Source organism: Ovis aries, chromosome 18 (genome assembly GCF_016772045.2).
Source record: "Ovis aries strain OAR_USU_Benz2616 breed Rambouillet chromosome 18, ARS-UI_Ramb_v3.0, whole genome shotgun sequence".
Lineage (NCBI taxonomy): Eukaryota > Metazoa > Chordata > Mammalia > Artiodactyla > Bovidae > Ovis > Ovis aries.
In genome coordinates, this window is record NC_056071.1 from 54,332,053 (window position 1) to 54,354,077 (window position 22,025).

General features: G+C 38.7%; 1 protein-coding gene across 2 annotated transcripts in view; it reads right to left on the minus strand.

Annotated features, from left to right (window-relative positions):
* TC2N (tandem C2 domains, nuclear) overlaps window positions 1–18,192 on the minus strand; it is a 45,169-nt gene extending 26,977 nt beyond the window's left edge. The window contains exons 1-3 of one of the 2 annotated variants that reach the window (XM_027957331.2): window positions 18,141–18,192; window positions 5,576–5,698; window positions 3,730–3,963 (exon numbers count right to left, since the gene is read on the minus strand). In XM_027957331.2, coding sequence (XP_027813132.1) covers window positions 3,730–3,963; window positions 5,576–5,642 — 301 coding nt within the window. In that variant the 5' untranslated portion in view covers window positions 5,643–5,698; window positions 18,141–18,192. Of the gene's footprint in view, window positions 1–3,729; window positions 3,964–5,575; window positions 5,699–18,000 lie in introns of both variants that reach the window. The other variant, XM_004017950.5, reaches the window with a different exon arrangement.
* Between the last annotated feature and the right edge of the window lie 3,833 nt (window positions 18,193–22,025).

Sequence of the window (22,025 nt, forward strand, 5' to 3'; positions counted from 1 at the left end):
CTGTCTCCTGTACAATGTCACGAACCTCTGTCCATAGTTCATCAGGCACTCTATCTATCAGATCTAGTCCCTTAAATCTATTTCTCACTTTCACTGTATAATCATAACAGATCTGATATAGGTCATACCTGAATGGTCTAGTGGTTTTCCCTACTTTCTTCAATTTAAGTCTGAATTTGGCAATAAGGAGTTCATGATCTGAGCCAGTCAGCTCCCAGTCTTGTTTTTGCTGACTGTATAGAGCTTCTCCATCTTTAGCTGCATAGAATATAATCAATCTGATTTTGGGTTGATCATGTGGTGATGTCCATGTGTAGAGTCTTCTCTTGTGTTGTTGGAAGAGGGTGTTTGCTATGACTAGTGTGTTCTCTTGGCAGAACTCTGTTAGCCTTTTCCCTGCTTCATTCTGTACTCCAAGGCCAAATTTGTCTGTTACTCCAGATGTTTCTTGACTTCCTACTTTTGCATTCCAGTCCCCTATAATGAAAAGGACATCTTTTTGGGTGTTAGTTCTAAAAGGTCTTGTAGGTCTTCATAGAACTGTTTAACTTCAGCTTCTTCAGCGTTACTGGTTGGGGCACAGGCTTGGATTACCATGATATTGAATGTTTTGCTTTGGAAACGAACAGAGATCATTCTGTCATTTTTGAGACTGCATCCAAGTACTGCATTTCGGACTCTTCCGTTGACCATGATGGCTACTCCATTTCTTCTAAGGGATTCCTGCCCACAGTAGTAGATATAATGGTCATCTGAGTTAAATTCACCCATTCCAGTCCATTTTAGTTGTCTGATTCCTAGTATGTCAACATTCACTCTTGCCATCTCCTGTTTGACCACTTCCAATTTGCCTTGATTCATGGACCTAACATTCCAGGTTCCTATGCAATATTGCTCTTTACAGCATCAGACCTTAAGTTGCTTCAGTTGTGTCCAAATCTTTGTGACCCTATGGACTGTAGCCCGCCAGGTTCCTCTGCCCATGGGATTCTCCAGGCAAGAATACTGGAGTGGGTTGCTATGCCCTCCTCCAGGAGATTTTCCCAACCTAGGGATCAAACCTGCATCTCTTTGGTCACCTGCATTAGGCAGGCAGGTTCTTGACCGCTACCACCACCTAAGAAGTCCAACTCTCCTGTAGATAACTATAATAACCAATCAAAACAAACAAACAAAATACCCTGAAGGTACTAGAGAGTGAAAAAAAAGTAGTAAGGATTCTAAACAGCACTTTAGGACAAAGAGGAATGACCACCTGTTTTTAATGACTTTTAGCCTTTGTGCAGGCCAAAATTGGTACCGTGTGGGGGGAGGCAAATAAAATTCCAGTAGATAATCCAGTGTTTCTGGCCTGAAGAACATAGAGCAGAGTACAGAGCAACCACAGCTGCTAGAAATAAGGTGGGAATCTTGGAAAGGAGAAAACCCCAAATTCTGTGACTAAAAGTCTGCTCAAATATCTGGCTGATCCCTGAACCACACATGTGTGATACAGGCTCCCAATAAAGATTAGAAAAAGAAAAATACTAAGCTCAGACAGTGGCTGCCACCAAAGGCACAGAATCTGCCACACAGTACAACCAGGTTAATTAACTGCTAAAGTTAAGGAAGGAGGAAGGAAAGGATGAGAGGAGGAAGGGAAGGAAGGGGGGAAAAAAACTGTCAAGAGTAATATAACATATTCCAGAGTCTCCACAACATGACATCCAATGTCCAGAATACAATCCAAAATCACTCCACATACAAAGAAATGGGACTCATTCTCAAAAAAGGACAATCCACAGAATCCAAATCTGGAAGACCCAGATGTTAGAATAGTACACAAAGATGTTAAAACTCAAAGAAATAAAAGAAAATAGGTTTATGATTACTGGGGGTGGGGGCAGAAACCACAGAAAAATAGAAACTATGAAAAGAAGAATCAAATGTAAATATTACAACTGGAAAATATATCTAAAATTAAAAACTCACTGGATGGGCTTAATTGCTGAATGGAAATAATGGAGGAGAGACAGTGAACTTGAAAATAGGTCAATATTACCAAACCTTAAGAATACAGAAGAGATGCATATGGCGTCACCTGGAACTTGAACAGCTGGGGCTATCAGAGACAATGGCTGAGAACAAACTAAGAGGGCAGAAGTCCAGGAACATTCCAAATAGCCAGCCAAAAAAGCTTTAAGGTTAAAAATAAAGCAAAACCAGCTACCACTAATCTTAAGATAAACACTGTGAATGATGAAAAAGCTAATAGAATGAATAAACCTTTTGGAGATATACAAAAGGAACTTGCACACTTTTTAAAAGGCTTTTCACTTGAACCTCTGCAGAAATAGCTAATTGCTCAGCAGCGTCATGAAAGCAAACAAGCTACTGTTGATGAAACTATAAGATTAGTGGTTCAGTTGTAATACACTGCTGATGCATCAAATTGCCCCAAAAGAACAACAAATTAAATGTTTTACTTTAAAAAAAAAAAAAAAGAATAGAGAGGAGGAAAACAATGGGGAAAAAAAGAAGTTTCATAGACAAATAAGACAATATCACAGGGTCCAACATATGTGTAATTGGTATCCCATAAGAAGAGAGAAAGGATGGGGCAGAAAAAGTACTTAGAGAAATACTATAGATCTTGACAGGAGGTTGGATCACACTGGTACACACATTTGTCAAAACTCAACACACATATACTTACAACTTGGGCAGTTCATTTTGTATAAAGTTTATGTCAAAAGAAGGAAACTATAAATAACTGAACTCTAGTAAATGATATATATACTTAAATATTTAGAGAGAAGTGTACTGATGTCTACAATTTACTCTGAAATGCATTCTCCCCCTACCCTCAAAAGAATTACTAATGGTTAAGGAAATGGATAGATAGATATGTGATAAAGTAGTGTTAATGACAGAATCTATATGGTAGATATACAGGCATTCATCATTAAGTTCTTTCAATGTTTGAAAATTTCCATAATAAAATTTTTAGGGAAATAAACCATTGTGACTGTTTCAATGAACTAAAACAAACTATTTCTAAAATACAAGTTACATGTTGCTTCCTTTTATCTTCCTTAGTCCATTGGCCTCTAGAATATCAGCCAAAATTCATCCAATGAATCTACCTCATTCAAGTGGCTGTTTAGACTGGGAAGCATTTTTAGACTGAGAAATATAATAATGAAAAAGAAGGGAAGGGAGAAATACTACTTCATTGATTCCTTATTTCTCTTTACACTAAAACTTAGAAAATAATATTTCCTATATTTATTGACCAAAACCAGAATAATTTCTCTATTTTTTCGTTCTAAATGTGTGAAGGATAACTGACATATTACAATTATATTACTCCTTTAAACAAGAATACTAGAGTGGGTTGTCATACCCTCCTCCAGAGGATCTTCCCGACCCAAGGATCAAACCCCCATCTCCTGCATTGTCAGGTGGGTTCTTTACCACTAGTGCCACCTTCAAAGCCCTAAAAAAGGCCAATTCTACACACAAATGTGTTGACTGGTGTCAGATATCATAATGGGACTTTTCAAAAACACTGTGCACTGAATTCCTCTACAGAAGCAAGACATTAAAAAAAAATGAAATGTCAAATTTGTACACAAAGATATTTTATATCTTTATATATATACATATAAAAGAGCAAATTAAATAACAGCAATAACAACATTTAAATGCTGCATGTTGATTTTTAAATCCTGCCATTTTACTGTTTACCTTCTAGTTCTTCCAACTGTGAAGGAGTTCCTTGCGTCCTGGGCTGAATATAAGATAACTTAAACCTGGGCACCACAAATGGTACTTCTTTGCCATCAGATGGTAACTTGGAAAGTAAATAATCCTCAGTACAGCCAACCTGAGGCTTTACAGAAACAGAAGTCAATGGGGGTATAGAGATAGTAGTATTTTGACTATGTGATACTGCCGCTTTAAAGTCTCTTTCCACAGATGCTGCATAGAAAAGAAGAGAAAAGAAAAGAGAAAAATTATAAACAAGCATGGAGATTTATGCTTATAATAATCTAAACCTAATATGCTTTGGTACTTATTTAACCATTTCAAAAGAAACTGTTGACACATAAACTACTTTTGGGTCTTATCAAGCACTCTGGAATCTACATTAATTCTGCCTAGCCAATATTTGAGAAGTTAATATACTACTACCAAAGTGTATTAACTTATCATAATGGTAAAAGCAGTTTCTAAAGAATCTCATTTCCAAAAAAGAGTTCATAGATGGAAAACAGATTAATTTTGTAGTTAATTTCACAGTGCTTTCAAATAAATATTAACCTAGTCATTTAAATAAAATATTGTCAATAAAACAATTCTTATTGTTAATATTAATGGTTAATTTCAACCTTAAATACCAAAAGCTACTTTGAAAAGAAGCTAAAGGTCTCCATGTCTACAAAAAAAAATCTTTACTAAATCACAAAATAAAATTTACCTTGACCCTAGTATAATATCAACTCCCCTGTGCTAGCTTCTGTGACCTCTTTTGTTTATTACTTAGAAAGATTTGTGATTCCTAGGCTGTGTGACTTAGGATGAGGAAGTAAGGAACAGCTAGAGCTAATCTTTATGTATAATTAATACTGTCTATAGACAGAATGAAAGCACAACTACTACTCTGTTGGAATTTATGAGATGTTTTATTGAGAAAAAGAAGCCTTCATATTCAAATATACTAGGAAGCTATGCTTTAGACTAAGAAATATAAGAAAGAACCAAGAAAAGTAAAGTTCCAGTCATAACCTTGAAGGGTTGAGAAAACCCATGCAATAGCAAGGGAACTCTCTCCAGGAGCCCTTGATAAGTGTGGCTCTTGATAAAGTTACAGGTTTCTTCTCTATTGGTCATTCATTCATCCATGGAAGGCACATTTTAAAGCACTGTTCATAAATTGGAAACTGTCTGTATTTAAGTTAAAACATTTGCCAGAGTATAGTGAAAGTGAAAGTGAAGTCACTCAGTCATGTCCAACTCTTTGCGACCCAGTGGACTGTAGCCTTTGAGACCCCGTGGACTGTAGCCGACCAGGCTCTTCCGACCATGGGATTCTCCAGGCAAGAATAGTGGAGTGGGTTGCCATTTCCTTCTCCAGGGTAGCTTCCCAACCCAGGGATCAAACCCAGGTCTCCCACATTGGAGGCAGACGCTTTAACCTCTGAGCCACCAGGGAAGCCCTTTGCCAGAGTATGTTATTCCCCAAATACTTCTCTTCCTACTTGCTCACACTATTTCATCCACCTGTAACACACATGTCTAATCCTCACTTTCTCTTACTTCCTTCTTCCCACTTGGCTTGCTAAAATCCTCTTCAAACTTCCGTACCACAGGCAATCTTCTTGTGGTAATGTCCTAGAGTCTCTCCTATGTTGAACACATCTTTCTTTCCCCTATGCTCCAAGGTACTTTCATACCTAGCTAGTGTGCCTCACATTTATGTTTCTGACCACCTCGTGAAGTTAAAAAATATGTCTCACTTACATTTATATCACAAAATGCCACAAATAAAGACATGAAATAAATGCTGAAATTAAAAAGAAGCAAAACTCACAGTCATGTTTTTCTGTTCCACCATAGAAACATCCTCTGCAGCAACTCTTTATAAATTCTGTTGCCATTACATTAAATCTCCAATATCCAGCAAAAGATACAAACTTCCGATTTTAATACTAATCTGTTGGAAGAACAGAATACAAGTTAACATGATCATGCATAATGTCACTAGGTATCATTAAATAAATTATATTATCTGTCTTTCTAAAGCATTATGAGGGCTCCAAAGCAAAAAAAATTGTTTACAGGAATATACATTTTTTGTTCCTTTACATAATTCTATATAACGTAGGTTCCTTCTAAGTTATTAAAATAACATGCTTAAAAATTGAACAATTTTTGAACTAATTGAACAATCTCAATGTTAAATCTGGAAAAAAATTCCACTCTCAATTTTCTCTTTCAGCTGATATATCTAAATCAATGTCCAAATAAAATTTGCAAGAATATATGGCATTCATAAAAAGTGTGAGAAAAATTTCACTTCTTCCAAATCATTTCTGTTGGTAATCCAAAGGTCCTATGAGGGCCAATAAACAAACAACTTCATACTTTATAAGTTAGTTTAATGCAGAGAAGTACACTAACAGAAAAATCTATCTTAAACATACACTAACACATATTCTCCCTCTCTCTCTCACACACCCACACACCCACACACCCACACCCACACACACACACACATACATGTGTGCCAACTAAACCACAAATAAGATCTACTGGAAATAAAGAGAATCTGTTTTAAATTTACCAGAAACATAAAATGGTATACAAAGCCAACTGCCCACCTTGGCTTCAATGACTTTGTTCCAAATGCATTCTCCTCATTTTCGCCTACTTAAACCAAAATTTTTCATGGGAAATTTCAAATGTATACAACAGGAGACAAAATAGTATAACAAAACACCTACCACCTGGACTAAACAATGACCAGTTCAGTTCAGTTCAGTTGTTCAGTCGTGTCTGACTCTTTGTGACCCCATGAACCACAGCATACCAGGCCTCCCTGTCCATCACCAACTCCCAGAGTTCACCCAAACCCATGTTCGTTGATCAGTGATGCCATCCAACCATCTCATCCTCTGTCATCCCCTTCTCCTCCTGCCCTCAATCTTTCCCAGCATCAGGGTCTTTTCAAATGAGTCAGCTTTTCGCATCAGGTGGCCAAAGTATTGGAGTTTCAGCTTCACCATCAGCTGGTGGCAAATCTTAATTCATCTCACTGTTCATTATCTTTTGTCCATCTTTCTATTTAATTACCAGTCCTTTTCCTCCTCAGTTTTAGAGGATAAATATTTGAAAGACTAATGCAACGTCCATAATGTAAGTGGTAAACATTCTTCCAGTTTGTCATTGTCTTTTCAATTTGATGATGGTGTTTTCTGCTATGCAAAAAACAGGAGTGGGAGTGTGTATGTGTATATATAAACAAGCATATATACAAACATACATACATATACGAGTGTGTGAATTCTGTACATCCCAGCTCAACTGACTATCCTAGTATCACAAACACCACTTATTAAAAATTCCATATTTTCTACACTGATTTTAAGATGGTGCTTTTATTACACACTAAATTTCCACATGCCATTGGGCTTGGGTTTTATAGTTTGTATTCAATTGATTTGTATTCCTGAACCAATACCACATTTTAAAAATTACGGAACTTCCCTTGTGGTCCAGTGGTTAAGAATCTGCCTTCCAATGCAGGGAATGCAGGTTCGATCCCTGGTCGGGGAACTAAGATCCCACATCTTGTGAGGCAACTAAGCCCATGTGCCGCAACTACTGAGTCCATGTGCCCTAAAGCCCATGCTCTGCGACAAGAAAAGCCCTCAGCTGCAACTAGAGAAAGCCTGCATGCCACAACAAAGATCCAGCAGAGCCAAAAAAAAATTATAATGGCTTATGTTTCAATATCCAGTAAAGCTAGCCTTCCATTCTTACTGGTCTTCAATTTCAAAATTTTCCTAGCTATGCTTGTTTGTCTGCTCTTACAAATAAACTTTATAATTAGTCCAGACCTAGGAATAAAAAGTCTGATATTTTTATTGAGATTATGTTACATTTATATATTATTTTAGAAAAAAACTGACATCTTTAGATGTAGAGTCTTCTGATTTAAAATGACTGTTCAAGTTTATGTTTGTATCTTTGGGAGTTTTTTATGGTTTTCCTCATAAATTTTGAACTTCTATTAAGTGTATGCCCATAAAATTTATTTGGCTAAATGGCACTTTTCCTTCCATTATATCTTGTAATTTATTATTATTTTTTAATTTATACATTTTTTCAAAGGCCCTTCTCAGTCTCAGTTTAGAGGATGTATTCCCTGACACGCCATATCATACTAATTTTTCTCATCTTTAAACATCTAGTGAATTTTTTTTAAGTTTTACGGTTACAGTCTGCGGGGTCACAAAGAGTCGGACAAGACTGAGTGACTAACACTATATAAAAACTCCTAACATGCTCATCAAACCATATTTCTGGACTTGTCAACTTGCAAATACTTTATATTAATTATGAGGGGAATGTGAGGGAACTGGTTAAAAATGATTACTGCTTCTGGGGAAGAGTTTTCAAAGTTTACATGGCCTTGAACCATCCAAAATGAACTGGAGATGAGAGAGGGATTCTTATATAAATAAGAATAATGGAGCTAGAGTTTGTTATGACAGACTACTGGAGAGCAGAGACGTGTACATAGAAAGAAGCACAAACATCAGTGGAAGGTCCTACTTAAGTATTCAGGGTAGTACTGATCAGAACATGCATATAGAGAAGCTACACAAGACTATAAGGAAGACCACCAGAAAATGTTACAAAGACCAGAACAACCTTTACTAAGGTCAGTAATAATGCCTGTCCCCACCAACCAAACTGGAAAAACCTCACACAGAATACTGAATAGAGGACTCAGAGAGACTTGCCTTAGTGGTGGGGAATAAATAGCCCTACATTAAAGACTAGTCTGACCTAACAAATCTTAACAGCAAGTCTCAAAAGGATCAAACTATTTCTAAGAAATTTAACTATGTCCCAAAGCAGAAAATAATTATAGAAATCTAAATATATATATCACACAAGGTAAAATTTACAATCTCTGGTAGCAACCAATAAAAAATTACCAGACATACAAAGAAAGGGAAAAAATTAATGCAGAGAAAAATCCATCAATTGGAACCAATACAGAAATGAACAGTTAAGGACCTCAAAACAGTTATAAGTGATTCTATACGTGAAAAAAGTTAAGTAGAAACTTGGAAGAATCAAAAAAAAAAAAGACACAAACCAACTTCTAAAGAGGAAAACTATAATGTTTGAGATGGAAAAAATACTGATGGCATTAATACAGCAGATTAGATACTGCAAAAGAAACAATAAGCACAGCAATGAGACCCCAAATGAAATACAAAGAAGAAAAAAAAGAATAAAAACAAAATGAAAAGCATATCTCAGACCCATGAAACAATTTCAAGAAGCCTAATATACATGTATTGAAATTCATGACAGTAATGGGGAGGCAGAAAAAAAATTTTTAAGAAATAATACTAAAATTTTCCAAATATGACACATACAAAGCTCAGGTCTAAGAAACTCAACAAACACTAAGCTTAGAAACTATGAAGAAAATTATACCAAGGCACATCATATTAAAATGGCTCATACATCCAGTACAAAACATTTTTAAAACTACTACAACTCAATAATAAAAAGAAAAGGATTTGGACAGACACATCTCCACAAAAAATATACAAATGGCCAAAAAAGTACATTAAAAACACATTCAACACCATAATTCATTAAGGAAATGCAAGTTAAACTACAATGAGATAATAGTACACACTTGTTAGAAATAATGAAATTGCAAAGACTGACCGTTCCAAGCATGTGGAACAAATAGAACTCTCATTTTCAACTGGTGGGACTATAAAATAGTTTGGCAGTTTAAGTTAAACATATAGCTACCATATGACCCAAACATTTCTTTCCTAGGTATTTAATCATAAAAAAAGAAATGTTATATCCATACTAAGACTGATACATTAGTGTTCACAGAAGCTCTATTTGAATAGCCAAAACATAGAAATTATCAAATATCCATCAACAAATGCATAAACAATTGGGTATACCTGAATAACTAACCTGTGGATTGGTGTCTTTCCACCTGTACTGGTAGACTTTCCAGTACTAAATTCTCATTCATTATCTCTTTAAATATGGTTTTTGCCCATTCTCTATTTCTTTTCTTTCAGGAACTCCATTCACTAAACTTTCTTAACTTCTCGTTCTGATTATTCTAATTTTCATGTATCTTAATCTCTTTCATATCTTCCATTTCTGTATCTTTGAGCTGTATTCTGAATGATTTACTCTGATCTATATTCCAGTTCATTCATTCTCTCTTGGGATTTGCCTAATTGCCTAATTTGTGGTTAAACTTAACAAATGAGTTTTGAGTTTTTATTACTGCATTTTTCATTAATAGAAATTACATTCAGTTCCTTTTTTAACCAGTTTGGTACCTTTTCAGATTCCTGCTCCCTGCATATATTTTCAATTGTGACTTTTATTTACTTAAATAGAAGTATCTGTGAAGATGGCGGAGGAATAGGACGGGGAGACCACTTTCTCCCCCACAAATTCATCGAAAGAACATTTAAACGCTGAGTAAATTCCACAAAACAACTTCTGAATGCCAGCAGAGGATATCAGGAGCCCAGAAAAGCAGCCCATTGTCTTTGAAAGGAGGTAGGAAAAAATATTTAAAAATACTTAAATAGAGCCCATCATGGTTAGTTTAATAATCAAGAATTAGTAATTAGAATACATAAGCATTTGCAAGTTTTCCTCTAATTGTCCACTGTTTTTGCTGATTCTTGCTCAGGTTGTCTTATTTCCACTTGGTTATCTTTTACAGATTATCCATTGACCTCAAAACTTAACTGGTAGAACTTTTTTAAGCCAAAGACAAAAGTATACTCCTACAGAGAATTTGCATTTGTATATCATATCATTTTAAATTCATGCCTTGACATATAACTTGATTTTAAAATGAGCAAAGGATGTGAACAGATATTTCTCAAAAAAAAAAAAAAGAAAAATACAGCTAATAAACACACGGAAAGGTGCTCAACATCATCAGTTATTAGGGAAATGCAAATCAAAACCTCAATTAGATACCACTTCACACACACTAAGATAGCTATAATCAAAAAGACAGAGAAAAGTAAGCGTTGGTGAGGATGTGGAGAAACTAGAACCCTCATACGTTGTTGGTAGGTGTAGCTGCTTTGGAAAACAGTTTGGCAGTTCCTCAAAACAAATACAGAATTACCATATGACCCAGCAATTCATACTTGTAGGTAAGTGGAGAATGAAAATATATTTCCTATGAGAATGGAAAACACATTTCCATAAAAAAAAATTGTATGCAAATATTTGTAAGAGCCAAGAAGTGGATATAACCATCAACCAAGGAATGGGAAAACAAAGCGTGGCATTATCCATACAATGGAATATCAGTCAGCCGTTAAAAAGAATAAAGTACTGATTTACAGTAAACATGAATAATCCTTGAAACAAGTATGCTAAGTGAAATAAAACACAAAAGGCATGTTATATGATTTCATTCATATCAAACGCCCAGAGTAAGCAAATCACAGAGACAAAAGTAGATTAGAAGTTGCCAAGAGTTGAGGGTAAAGAAGGATATGGTGAATGACTATCAATGGTATAAGGTTTTTTTCTGGGGGTAATAAAAGTGGTCTGGAATTAAGACACTGATGATGGTTGTACAACTTTGCAGATATAGGAAAACCCACTGAATTATACACTCTTAAGGGTGAATTTTATGTCATATATATATCCGTAAAGAAAAGAGATTTTAAAAATTTATATATTGAAATTTTTTTAGACCACCAAAGTGATGTGTACTTCCCCCATGATCTGGTAGTTTTGACTGCTCAAGGACAGGTTTTTTTCCCACTTCTGTTTCACTTGGCATCGAGACAACTTTCCTTGTAGATCCCTAAAGGAAGTTTCATCCTTTCCATGACATCACAGACCTTTGGGATCCAAGAATTAAGGGCAGAAGTCTCTTGCTGGCTAACCGTGAATAAGCCCTGGACTTATTTCTAACTATGCCTCAAACCCTACAAATCTACCAAATTCTTATTCAAATCTAATCAATTTCCCCCAGTTTAGAAAATACCCTCAAAGTAAATAAAGTTCAAGGGCTCCTACAGTCTTAGATTTCCAGCTTTCTCTTAGATTTTGGCATATAACATCCTAAGTACCTTTAAAAAAATTTTTTTAATACAGCTATTCTTAGCTATTTTCAGTGTGAAGGTTTTTCCAAATGCCTTAACTATATTCCAAAAGTGAAAATCCAATATTTACTTTTCATGTTAAAGTTAACTCCAGTGAGTTAGGACAGGATTTGCAAAAACTAAAGACAGCCTAATATAATCCACAATAAAGTAGCTTCGGAAGTACTTGTGACCTTGGGTGACTATAGCAGATATTTAAGACTTAAATAACATATTTCTATATACTCTGATGAAAAGTTTACTTTAGAAAAACCATTAAACATTAATTTGAGTCCTAAAAGAAGCATGGGTAGGTGACTTGTCTTTTAGGTATGGAGGCTCTTTATATAACTAAGTAAAATTAAGATTGCAGCAAGGATACACAAAGAGACCAATAAAAGGATAGCCCAGAAACATGTGAACATATGTATGGAAAGTTGACATATGACACTTAAAGATTATTGAAAGGAAAAACAGAATATTCAATAAACAATGCTGGGAAGAGTAGATTACCTATATGGGAAAAAAATGAAACTGGATTCCTACTTCACACCACACAAAAATTAATTTCACATGGACTAAGGACACAACTATGAAAGGCAACATTTTAAAGCTTTTAGAAGAAAACATCAGACTGTATCTTTATGATCTCAGGGAAAGGAAAGATTTGTTAAACAAGATGTCAAAAGAGCAAACCATAAGGAAAAGCTTGACATGTTCAACCATGTTAAACTACAAAATGAATGTCTCTGTCAAAAACCACTATAAAGAAAGTAAAAGACAAGCGGCTGCTGCTGCTAAGTCACTTCAGTCGTGTCCAACTCTGTGCGACCCCATAGATGGCAGCCCACCAGGCTCCCCCGTCCCTGGGATTCTCCAGGCAAGAACACTGGAGTGGGTTGCCATTTCCTTCTCCAATGCATGAAAGTGAAAAGTGAAAGTGAAGTCACTCAGTCGTGTCCGACTCTTAGCGACCCCATGGACTGCAGCCTACCAGGCTCCTCCATCCATGGGATTTTCCAGGCAAAAGTACTGGAGTGGGGTGCCATCGCCTTCTCCGAAAACACAAGCTACCTACTAGAAAAAAGATATTTGCCACAAGCATAACTGATAAGGGATTAGTATCCGGAAAATGTATATATATTCGCCAGAAATCAACTTTTAAAAGACAAAAAATTAAAAACAGGCAAAAAACACAGTCATCCCATACATCCATAATTAAGGAAATGTAAATTAAACCCCACCATTTCTCATCTACCAGATGGTTGAAAAGAAAAAATTTAGATTATTACAAATGTACAAATGTCTCAAATGTTGTTGAGAAAGGGAACAAAGTGAATACTTAACACATTGCTTGTGAGAGTATGAACTGTTATAAAGCAATTCAGTATTATCTAGCAAATCTGAAGATCCACAACTCTACTCTGAGGCAAAAAAGCACAGGAAATTCTTACACATGTACACAGAGAAACATGAATAGGTATAGTAATAACAAAATAGCTTTTAATGGCAAAAAGCAAAATCAGATTTTAATATGAAGACTGAAAACACCCTAAATATTCATCAACAGGAGGATGGATAAACAGTTGTAAATTCATACAGTGGTGTGCTATGCAGCAAAAAAAGGAAATGAACTATAACACAACATAGATGACTCTCATAAACACAATTTTGTGCTCTCCCAAAACATGAAACTGAACAGTGCATTACTTATGAATACCTACTTATGTAGTAAAACTATACAAAAATTCAAGGAGCATACCAAAAGACATGATCAAGAAGAAAGATACAATTATGGTTAAAAAAATATGTATTAGTCTGTAGCATGATATAGGTACAGGGCATCTATTTTATCTGTAGTCTCTAAACCTGTAGATGTATCAAAAGTACTATTTTGCACACATGAAATAATTTTCATTTAAAAATTAAGCAAGCACATGGCTGTGGTATAAATTATGAAAATATAGAAAACTATATGAAGAAAATAAAAATTAACAATAACCCCATAATCCTAAGATAACTACAATACTTAAATAAACATACTTAAATAATGTGTTTTCTTCATCCCTCCTAGAGTGGAAGCACGGAGTCCTAGCCAGTGGATCACCAGGGAATTCCCATTTTACTATTTTTACTTTTTTTTTTTCAACAGTTTTATTGAGGTACTGACTTAAGTGAATTGTACAATTACATCAGTCAGACATATGTATAAAGAAGAGGAAACATCTTTACAACCAAGAAAATGAACATGAATATATTCATGGGACAGGGAAGCCTGGCAGGGTCCCAAAGAGTTGAACATAACTGAGCAACTGAACTGAACTGACTGATGAATAAATTCGCCATCCCTGAAAGTTACCCCCTTAACATCCATCCCCTTTTTCCTTTCCTTGCTGCTCCCTACCCTCAGGTAACCACTGATCTGTTTTCTATTACTTTAGTTTGTCATTTCTAGAGTTTTGTCAGGTATCGTTTGGGCGTAACTTATTCATATGCTTCACTTTAGTAGATACTGCCATCAATTTACACTTCTACCCGCAGAGTACAAGTTGTTCTACATACTTATCAAAACTTGTTTGCCTTTTCCATTTTTAGCCATTTTTTTCATATCCTAAGAAAAATACACATAAAATTATTGCCTGAACAAAAAAATTAAACTCTCAATGAAGACTGAAGTTAAACTCAGAAATTTTCATCCAAGAGCATTTTCCCTTAAATGCACAATAATAACTGAAGCAAAGGCCCAAACTGGTCTATGACTCATGAATTCTGATTCAGCCAAAATGTCTGATACCTATATAAGATTTTTAGAAGAGTCATTGAGATACACACTAGAAAAATCACATAACTTAAAAGTTATTGCTCACTCAGTCGTGTCTATTTGTGACCCCATGGACTGTAGCACGCGAGGCTTCCCTGTCCGTCATCATTTCCCAGAGCTTGCTCAAACTCATGTCCATTGAGTTGGTGATGCCATTCAACCATCTCATTCTCTGTTGTCCCCTTCTCCTGCCTTCAATCTTTCCCAGGATCTGGGTCTTTTCTAACAAGTCAGCTCTTCACATCAGGTGGCCAAAGTATTTGAGGCTCAGCTTCAGAATCAGTCCTTCCAATGAATAGTCAGGATGGATTTCCTTTATACTATTCAGGGGGTTCTCAAGGCAAGAATGCTAAAGTGGTTCCAAGGAACAAGGGACTCTCAAGAGTCTTCTCTAACACCACAGTTCAAAAGCATCAATTCTTTGGCGCTCAGCCTTCTTTATGGTCCAACTCTCACATCCATATATGACTACTGGAAAAACCATAGCTTTGACTATATGAATCTTTGTTGGCAAAGTAATATCTCTGCTTTTTTTTAATATGCTAAGTTGGGAGCACCTAAATACTAGAACTCAGGTGAAATGCAATTCAACAGTTTGTTAAAGTGTGACATTAACACTGACAACATCTGAACTCAACAGATCAAAATACCACTAAAATAGTGTTCATAATTTGAATTGGGGGGATTAAATACTTTCTATTCAATATGCTCAGATACTTGCTCTCAGCTACTACTTAACCAGCAGACAGGAACCATGCTGGGTGATGCTCTTTAATATAAATGTATCCTATTAGCCTTATATTCTTTCCAATCTGACCATAAACTCCCCTATACTCTACTACCCTATCACTTCTTCAAATCTTTGTGTCTCAAAATAAAGATTCTACAATCACTATCTTTATTTCTTCATCTTCTATTTACTCCTCAAAGTAATTCAAATTTGGCTTCCATCCTTATCTTTTTATTGGGTTGGCCAAAAAGGTTCTTTAGGTTTTTCTATAAGATACGGAAAATCTCAAAAATTTTGGCCAACCCAATATTTAAACTATGCTTGTTGAGTTCAACGACAGCCTTCTAACTACCAAAACCAACAGGTAATTTATCAGTTCCTATCTTCCTGATTCCTCTATCTCATTTGACTCTAAAATAGATTTCTATCCTTTATTAAAACTCTTCCCTCTCCTGGCTTCTATGACACTGCTAACTGTTAAGTCACTTCAGTCATGTCCGACTCTGTGTGACCCCATCCATAGAGCCCACCAGGCTCCCCTGTCCCTGGGATTCTCCAGGCAAGAACACTGGAGTGGGTTGCCATTTCCTTCTCCAATGCATGAAAGTGAAAAGTGAAAGGGAAGTCGCTCAGTCATGTCCGACTCTTCGTGACCCCATGGACCACAGCCTACCAGGCTCCTCTGTCCATAGGATTTTCCAGGCAAGAGTACTGGAGTGGGGTGCCATCGCCTTCTCCTATGACACTACTGTCTGTCAATTTGCTTCCCTCTTTCCTGAACTTGCCTCCTTGGTCTCCTTGGCTGTCTCTACCCATCACTTAAGTACTGGTATTTTCCATCCTTGGTCTTCCTCTTTTTTTTCTTAATTCTACTTACTTGAATCATTTCTTCCACTCTCACAAGATTAAGTATCACAAATCCATGGGTGGTTTCCAACATTCACAACTCTGATCCTGATTTTAGAAAATCCCAGTACCAATATACCTAACTGCCAACTAGACAGCTCTGCCAAAGGTCCTACAAAAATCACAAGCTCATTTTGTCTCAACCTGAATTAGTCCCTCAATCTGGTAGTTTTATTTGTGAATACACAATTGTAATTCAAGTGGAGCCAATAAAATACAAGAGGAACTTAAAATTTTTGTTTCTTGAAGAGTTTTTTTAAAAAGAGCAAATTTTTATGAAGGCTTTTTCCTCCACACTCGAAGTCATTAGCAAAAGCTACAAAATACATGATAAAATATCACAAATCCCAGTTCTCAAAGGCAATCATATTAATATTTTCTTCCAGAAAGAGCAATTTTTAACCTTGAAAAAGTCACATATCAAAATATTGAACTGGTAAGTACGGAGTGTTGTTACTGTTAACTCTTAATATTTCCAGGCTGCTTATAACAGTATTAATCACGGAAAACACCTCTATCAAACAGCCTACTTGGAGGAAGAATCAGTATATTTTAGAAATGAAAGCAATTCTTTTACATGCTGTATTTTAAAGCAGCGGTCCCGAACTTTTTGGTATCAGTGACCAGTTTGGTGGAAGATAATTTTTCCATGGAGGTGGTGTGTGTGGAGGGAGGCGGGGTGGGGTGCCAGGGGGGTGCCAGGGGTGGTTTTGGAATGATTTAAGCATATTACATTTATTGTGCACTTTATTTCTATTATTATTACATCAGCTAGACCTCAGATTATCGGGCATTAATCTCAAAGGTGGGGGGACCCCTGTTCTAAAGGAATCAATCAGCGTTTTTTGTCTTGGCATTTATCGTACCTATACCTACCATCTGTGTGCCATATAGCCACGATTCATGTGTAGTATTTTCTTGATTTAAAGAAAACCATAGTAAAGAAACAAGAAGAAAAAAAACTGGAGGAGACAGAAGCCAAATCTAAAATCTGCTGCTGTTGCTGCTGCTGCTAAGTCGCTTCAGTCGTGTCCGACTAGCTAGGTAGATAATTCATATTTTCCAAAATTCAAAGCAAAGTGATATTTACCACCCCTCCGTGGATTCAAAAAGTTTCAGAAACATCACAGAGAGAAACAATTCTCTAACTAGTTCTCATCAGTTTCTCCAGGTAAAAAGAAAAGCCTTCTCTTCCCTCTTAACCCAGAGGCCACCCCAGCCCTCCCTAGCCCCTGCTCCCAGAGCCGGTCGTCGGAAGCGCGCCCCAAGGGCAGGGAGTGGGGCGCGCGGCCGGCTCCACCAGGGCTGCGGTCTCCCCTCCGTCCCCTCCCAACGAGGAGACCCGTGAACCCAGCGGACCCAGTGCTTCACAGGGCGAGTCCCTGCCCTCCAGGCCTCAGAGATCCCGGCGGTCGAGGAAATTTCCCTCAGGCCTGAGAAGAGTAGGCGTCGCTGAGGAGAATCAGGTACAGTCCCCCGAGCCCCGAAATAGTGCGACTCTTTTTTTTTTCTTAAGTTAAAGGAGACCAAACCCTACAAAACAACTGCTCCACACAGCCTCCAGAGGCTGCGGGTGAGGGGGCTATTCAGCCGTCGGCGAGTCCCACCGGGTGGGCCCAGCAACGGCCGCTCGAAGCCACACAGCTTACCCGAGGAAGCGCCCGGGACCCCACACCTGAGCCCCCTGGCTCTCTCCCCCGCCGCGTCCCCGGGGTCTCCACGCTTCGCTCTCGGGGAGTCCCCGCTTCACACGCCACTGAGGCAGTGCCGCGCGGCCGCGGCCGGTTACCTGCTCGAGGTAGTGGGCGCTCTGGCGTCGCCGCCCGCGGGAACCGTGATTCGGGTCACCTCGCGCGGCCGCGCCCCGAGGCCCCTCCCCCGTCCCCTGAAGACCGCCCCGCCCACTCTCCAGGTCCGCTCCGCCCCGCCCCCTCAGGTCCGCCCCACCCGACCCGAGGTGCGCGCCGACGGAGCGGCACGGGGCGTGGCCGTCTGTCCCTGCACCTGAGCTCCAGGGCCCTGCTCCCTTGGCTCCTCCCCTCCTCGCCTCACCCAGCACAGCTCTCTGATGCACCCTCTGGAAGGGTCTAAGATGAAGCCAGGCCGGGTTTGGAGTGTGTTAAGGGATCAGAAGGGAGGTAAAAGACAGGGGTGTTTAGTGGGAATGCCACCCGCCTGATGAACCTCCCTGAATAGGGAAGGAAGGAGCAAATTCCCTTGCCAGAAGATACTTCTGCAAGTAGAGAAACTTCTTGGAAGCCAAGAAACTTTTGTTTGTGTTACTGGTGTTTAGTGTTTATATCCTATTTAAAGTCTTGAGAATCAGCTCACAATTCTTCACTTTTATGACTTTACGTTTCCTACTGCTTTACCTGGTGGCTCCGCGGTAAAGAATCCATCTGCAATACAGAAGATAGGGGTTCCATCCCTGGGTTGGAAAGATCCCCTGGAGAAGGAAGTGGCAACTCCTGTATTCTTGCCTGGGAAATCTCATAGACAGAGAAGCCTAGCAGGCTACAGTCCATGGGGTTGCAAAGAGTCAGACATGACTGAGTATACATACACTACTTTACCAGCAGCAGGTACCTTGGAAGGAATCCCAGAGGTATCCACTACGTGTCCTGCCCCATTCTATGCTGGAATCCCGTGTGGCACACTTTGGCACAGTTGGCTGGCCCTTTTCTTTTTTGCCTTCCTTTCTGGGAATCTCTGTTCTTGGAAAGTTGTTGAATGAATTCCTAGATTATCTGTTGATGAATGGCTAAGTTTTGAGAGGCTGATGGATTGTAAATTGAAGTTCAGTTTAGTTCAGCTGCTCAGTTTTGTCTGACTCTTTGCGACCCGTGGACTGTAGCACACCAGGCTTTCCTGTCCATCACCAATTCCCAGAGCTTGCTCAAACTCAGGGTCCATTGAATCGGTAATGCCATCCAACCATCCCATCTTCTGTCATCTCCTTCTCCTCCTGCCTGCAATCTTTCCCAGCACCAGGGTCTTTTCCAATGAGTCAGTTCTTCACATCAGGTGGCCAAAGTATTGGAGTTTCGGCTTCAGCATCAGTCCTTCCAATGAATATTCAGGACTGATTTCCTTTAGGACTGACTGGTTGGATCTCCTTGCAGTCCAGTGACTTTCAAGAGTCTTCTCCAACACCATAGTTCAAAATCATTAAATAGAGGTAATCATTTTCTTTCTGGAGAGTAGTCTTTCTGAAAATGGATTCTGTTCATTTCCAGGATCTAGTTGCTAGAGTGGAAGTTAGGGTGGGGTGGGGGTGGGGAGGAGGATGCCTTGATCCTGAGAACTAATTAATCCTGGGGAAAGAGAGACTATAGCTTCTCTCCTTGAGTTGACAGGGCTTTCAAGGCCTAAGAACTGTGCTTTACTTTGTATCATCCTGTATTTCTCAAGTTTATTTGATTTGAGGACTGGCAGAATATGCCACCCCAAAATATTGGGATACTTTTGCATAAAGATTATTTTGAGGCATCTGAGAATCAGCAGTTGGAAGGGGTACTCTGAACTTCCTTTTTCTTTCTGAAAGCAGGAAATGGAACTCCCAAGTGAACAATGTCCTCTCTATGCCATAAGGAAAGAAAAAGGCTTATCATCAGAGATGAGAGTCAAGGAAGGGGGAAGTCTACACAAAGAAACCTTTTTAAAGTAACCCTTATCTTTATATTCACTTCTCCACTATTAACTAACCTGGCTCAAGTCCCTTTGTTGCCCCCCCCCCATTTTTGCTCCTTACTGCTCTGTGTGCAATTTAGTATATAACTAAGTGTTTGGCTCTAACTGCATCTTTGGGTCTTCATTTTCCTGTGGGTATGCCCATGAACGTGAAAAAATAAATCAGTGTGCTTTGCTCCTGTTTCAGTTCAGTTCAGTTCAGTTCAGTCGCTCAGTCGTGTCCGACTCTTTGCGACCCCATGAATCGCAGCACACCAGGCCTCCCTGTCCATCACCGACTCTCGGAGTTCACTCAGAGTCGCGTCCATCGAGTCAGTGATGCCATCCAGCCATCTCATCCTCGATCGTCCCCTTCTCCTGCCCCCAATCCCTCCCAGCATCAGAGTCTTTTCCAATGAGTCAACTCTTCGTATGAGGTGGCCAAAGTACTGGAGTTTCAGCTTTAGCATCATTCCTTCCAACGAAATCCCAGGGTTGATCTCCTTCAGAATGGACTGGTTGGATCTCCTTGCAGTCCAAGGGACTCTCAAGAGTCTTCTCCAACACCACAGTTCAAAAGCAGCAATTCTTTGGCGCTCAGCCTTCTTCACAGTCCAACTCTCACATCCATACATGACTACTGGAAAAACCATAGCCTTGACTAGGCGGACCTTAGTCGGCAAAGTAATGTCTCTGCTTTTGAATATGCTATCTAGGTTGCTCATAACTTTTCTTCTAAGGAGTAAGCGTGCTCCTATTTATCTGTGTCAATTTAATTCTCAGTTCCAGGTAGAAACCCTAAGAGTGTAAAGTTTTTGCTTTCCCTCCACACCACACAACTCTCCTCTTGAGAAATGCTGGTTAATATCCTGGGGCCTCAATGTCTCAGCAAACACACTTTGATAAACACTGCTTAAAAGCCCTGGAATATTCACTTCAGTAATTTTTCATTCTATTACAAATGTTTGCAGAGTTCTGTACTCTTTACACAAAGCTTTCACGTGAGTCATCTCATTTAAGCCTCACAATTGTGATGTAACTGTTATTATCCTAGTTTTACAGCTGAAAATATTGAGGGTCAAACAAGCAGTAGTTACTCAAGTAGAGTCTAGATTGACTCTGGACTTCAGACTCTAAGGCTTTAAAAATATGTATTATATAAAGTGTGTAGGTAATGTGCTCTATTTAAGGATCAAATGATTCTGTATATATGTGAAGTTACACACACACACATATACTTTCTCTCTCATTTGACCCTTAAGTAGAGCACTTCCTTGATTGGAAATCTCTGGATTCATGTGTTACTTTTCTAGGCCCAGGACTTTTACCTATCTTTTACTCCCTGCAGCACCTGACATCATAGTATAGGGCACTTAAATGTGCTGGATGAACGAAGAGTGACTGGTCGGGACTTCCCTGACGGTCCAGTGCATTTCAGTTCATTCGCTCAGTCGTGTCCGACTCTCTGTGAGCCCATGGACTGCAGCATGTCAGGCTTCCCTGTCCATCATCAACTCCTGGAGCTTGGTCCAACTCATGCCCATTGAGTCAGTGATGCCATCCAACCATCTCCTCCTCTGTCATCCCCTTCTCCTCCTGCCTTCAATCTTTCCCAGCATCAGGGTCTTTCCCAATGAGTCAGTTCTTTGCATCAGGTGGCCAAAGTAGTGGAGCTTCAACTTCAGCATCAGTCCTTCCAATGAATATTCAGGACTGATTTCCCTTAGTATTGACAGTTAAGAATTCACTCTGTAATGCAGGTGATGCTCCCACATGCCACAGAGCAACTAAGCCTGTGCACTGCAACTGCTAAGACCATGTACCACAACTGCTGAAGCTCATGTGCCACAACTAGAGAGTCTGTGCGCTGCAAGAAAAGATCCTGTGCGATGCAATGAAGAGCCTGTGTGCCTCAACTAAGACTGGATGCAGCCAAATAAATAAGCAAGCAATATAATACTTTAAAAAAAGAAAAGAGTGAATGGTAAATGAATGCACAATAGTC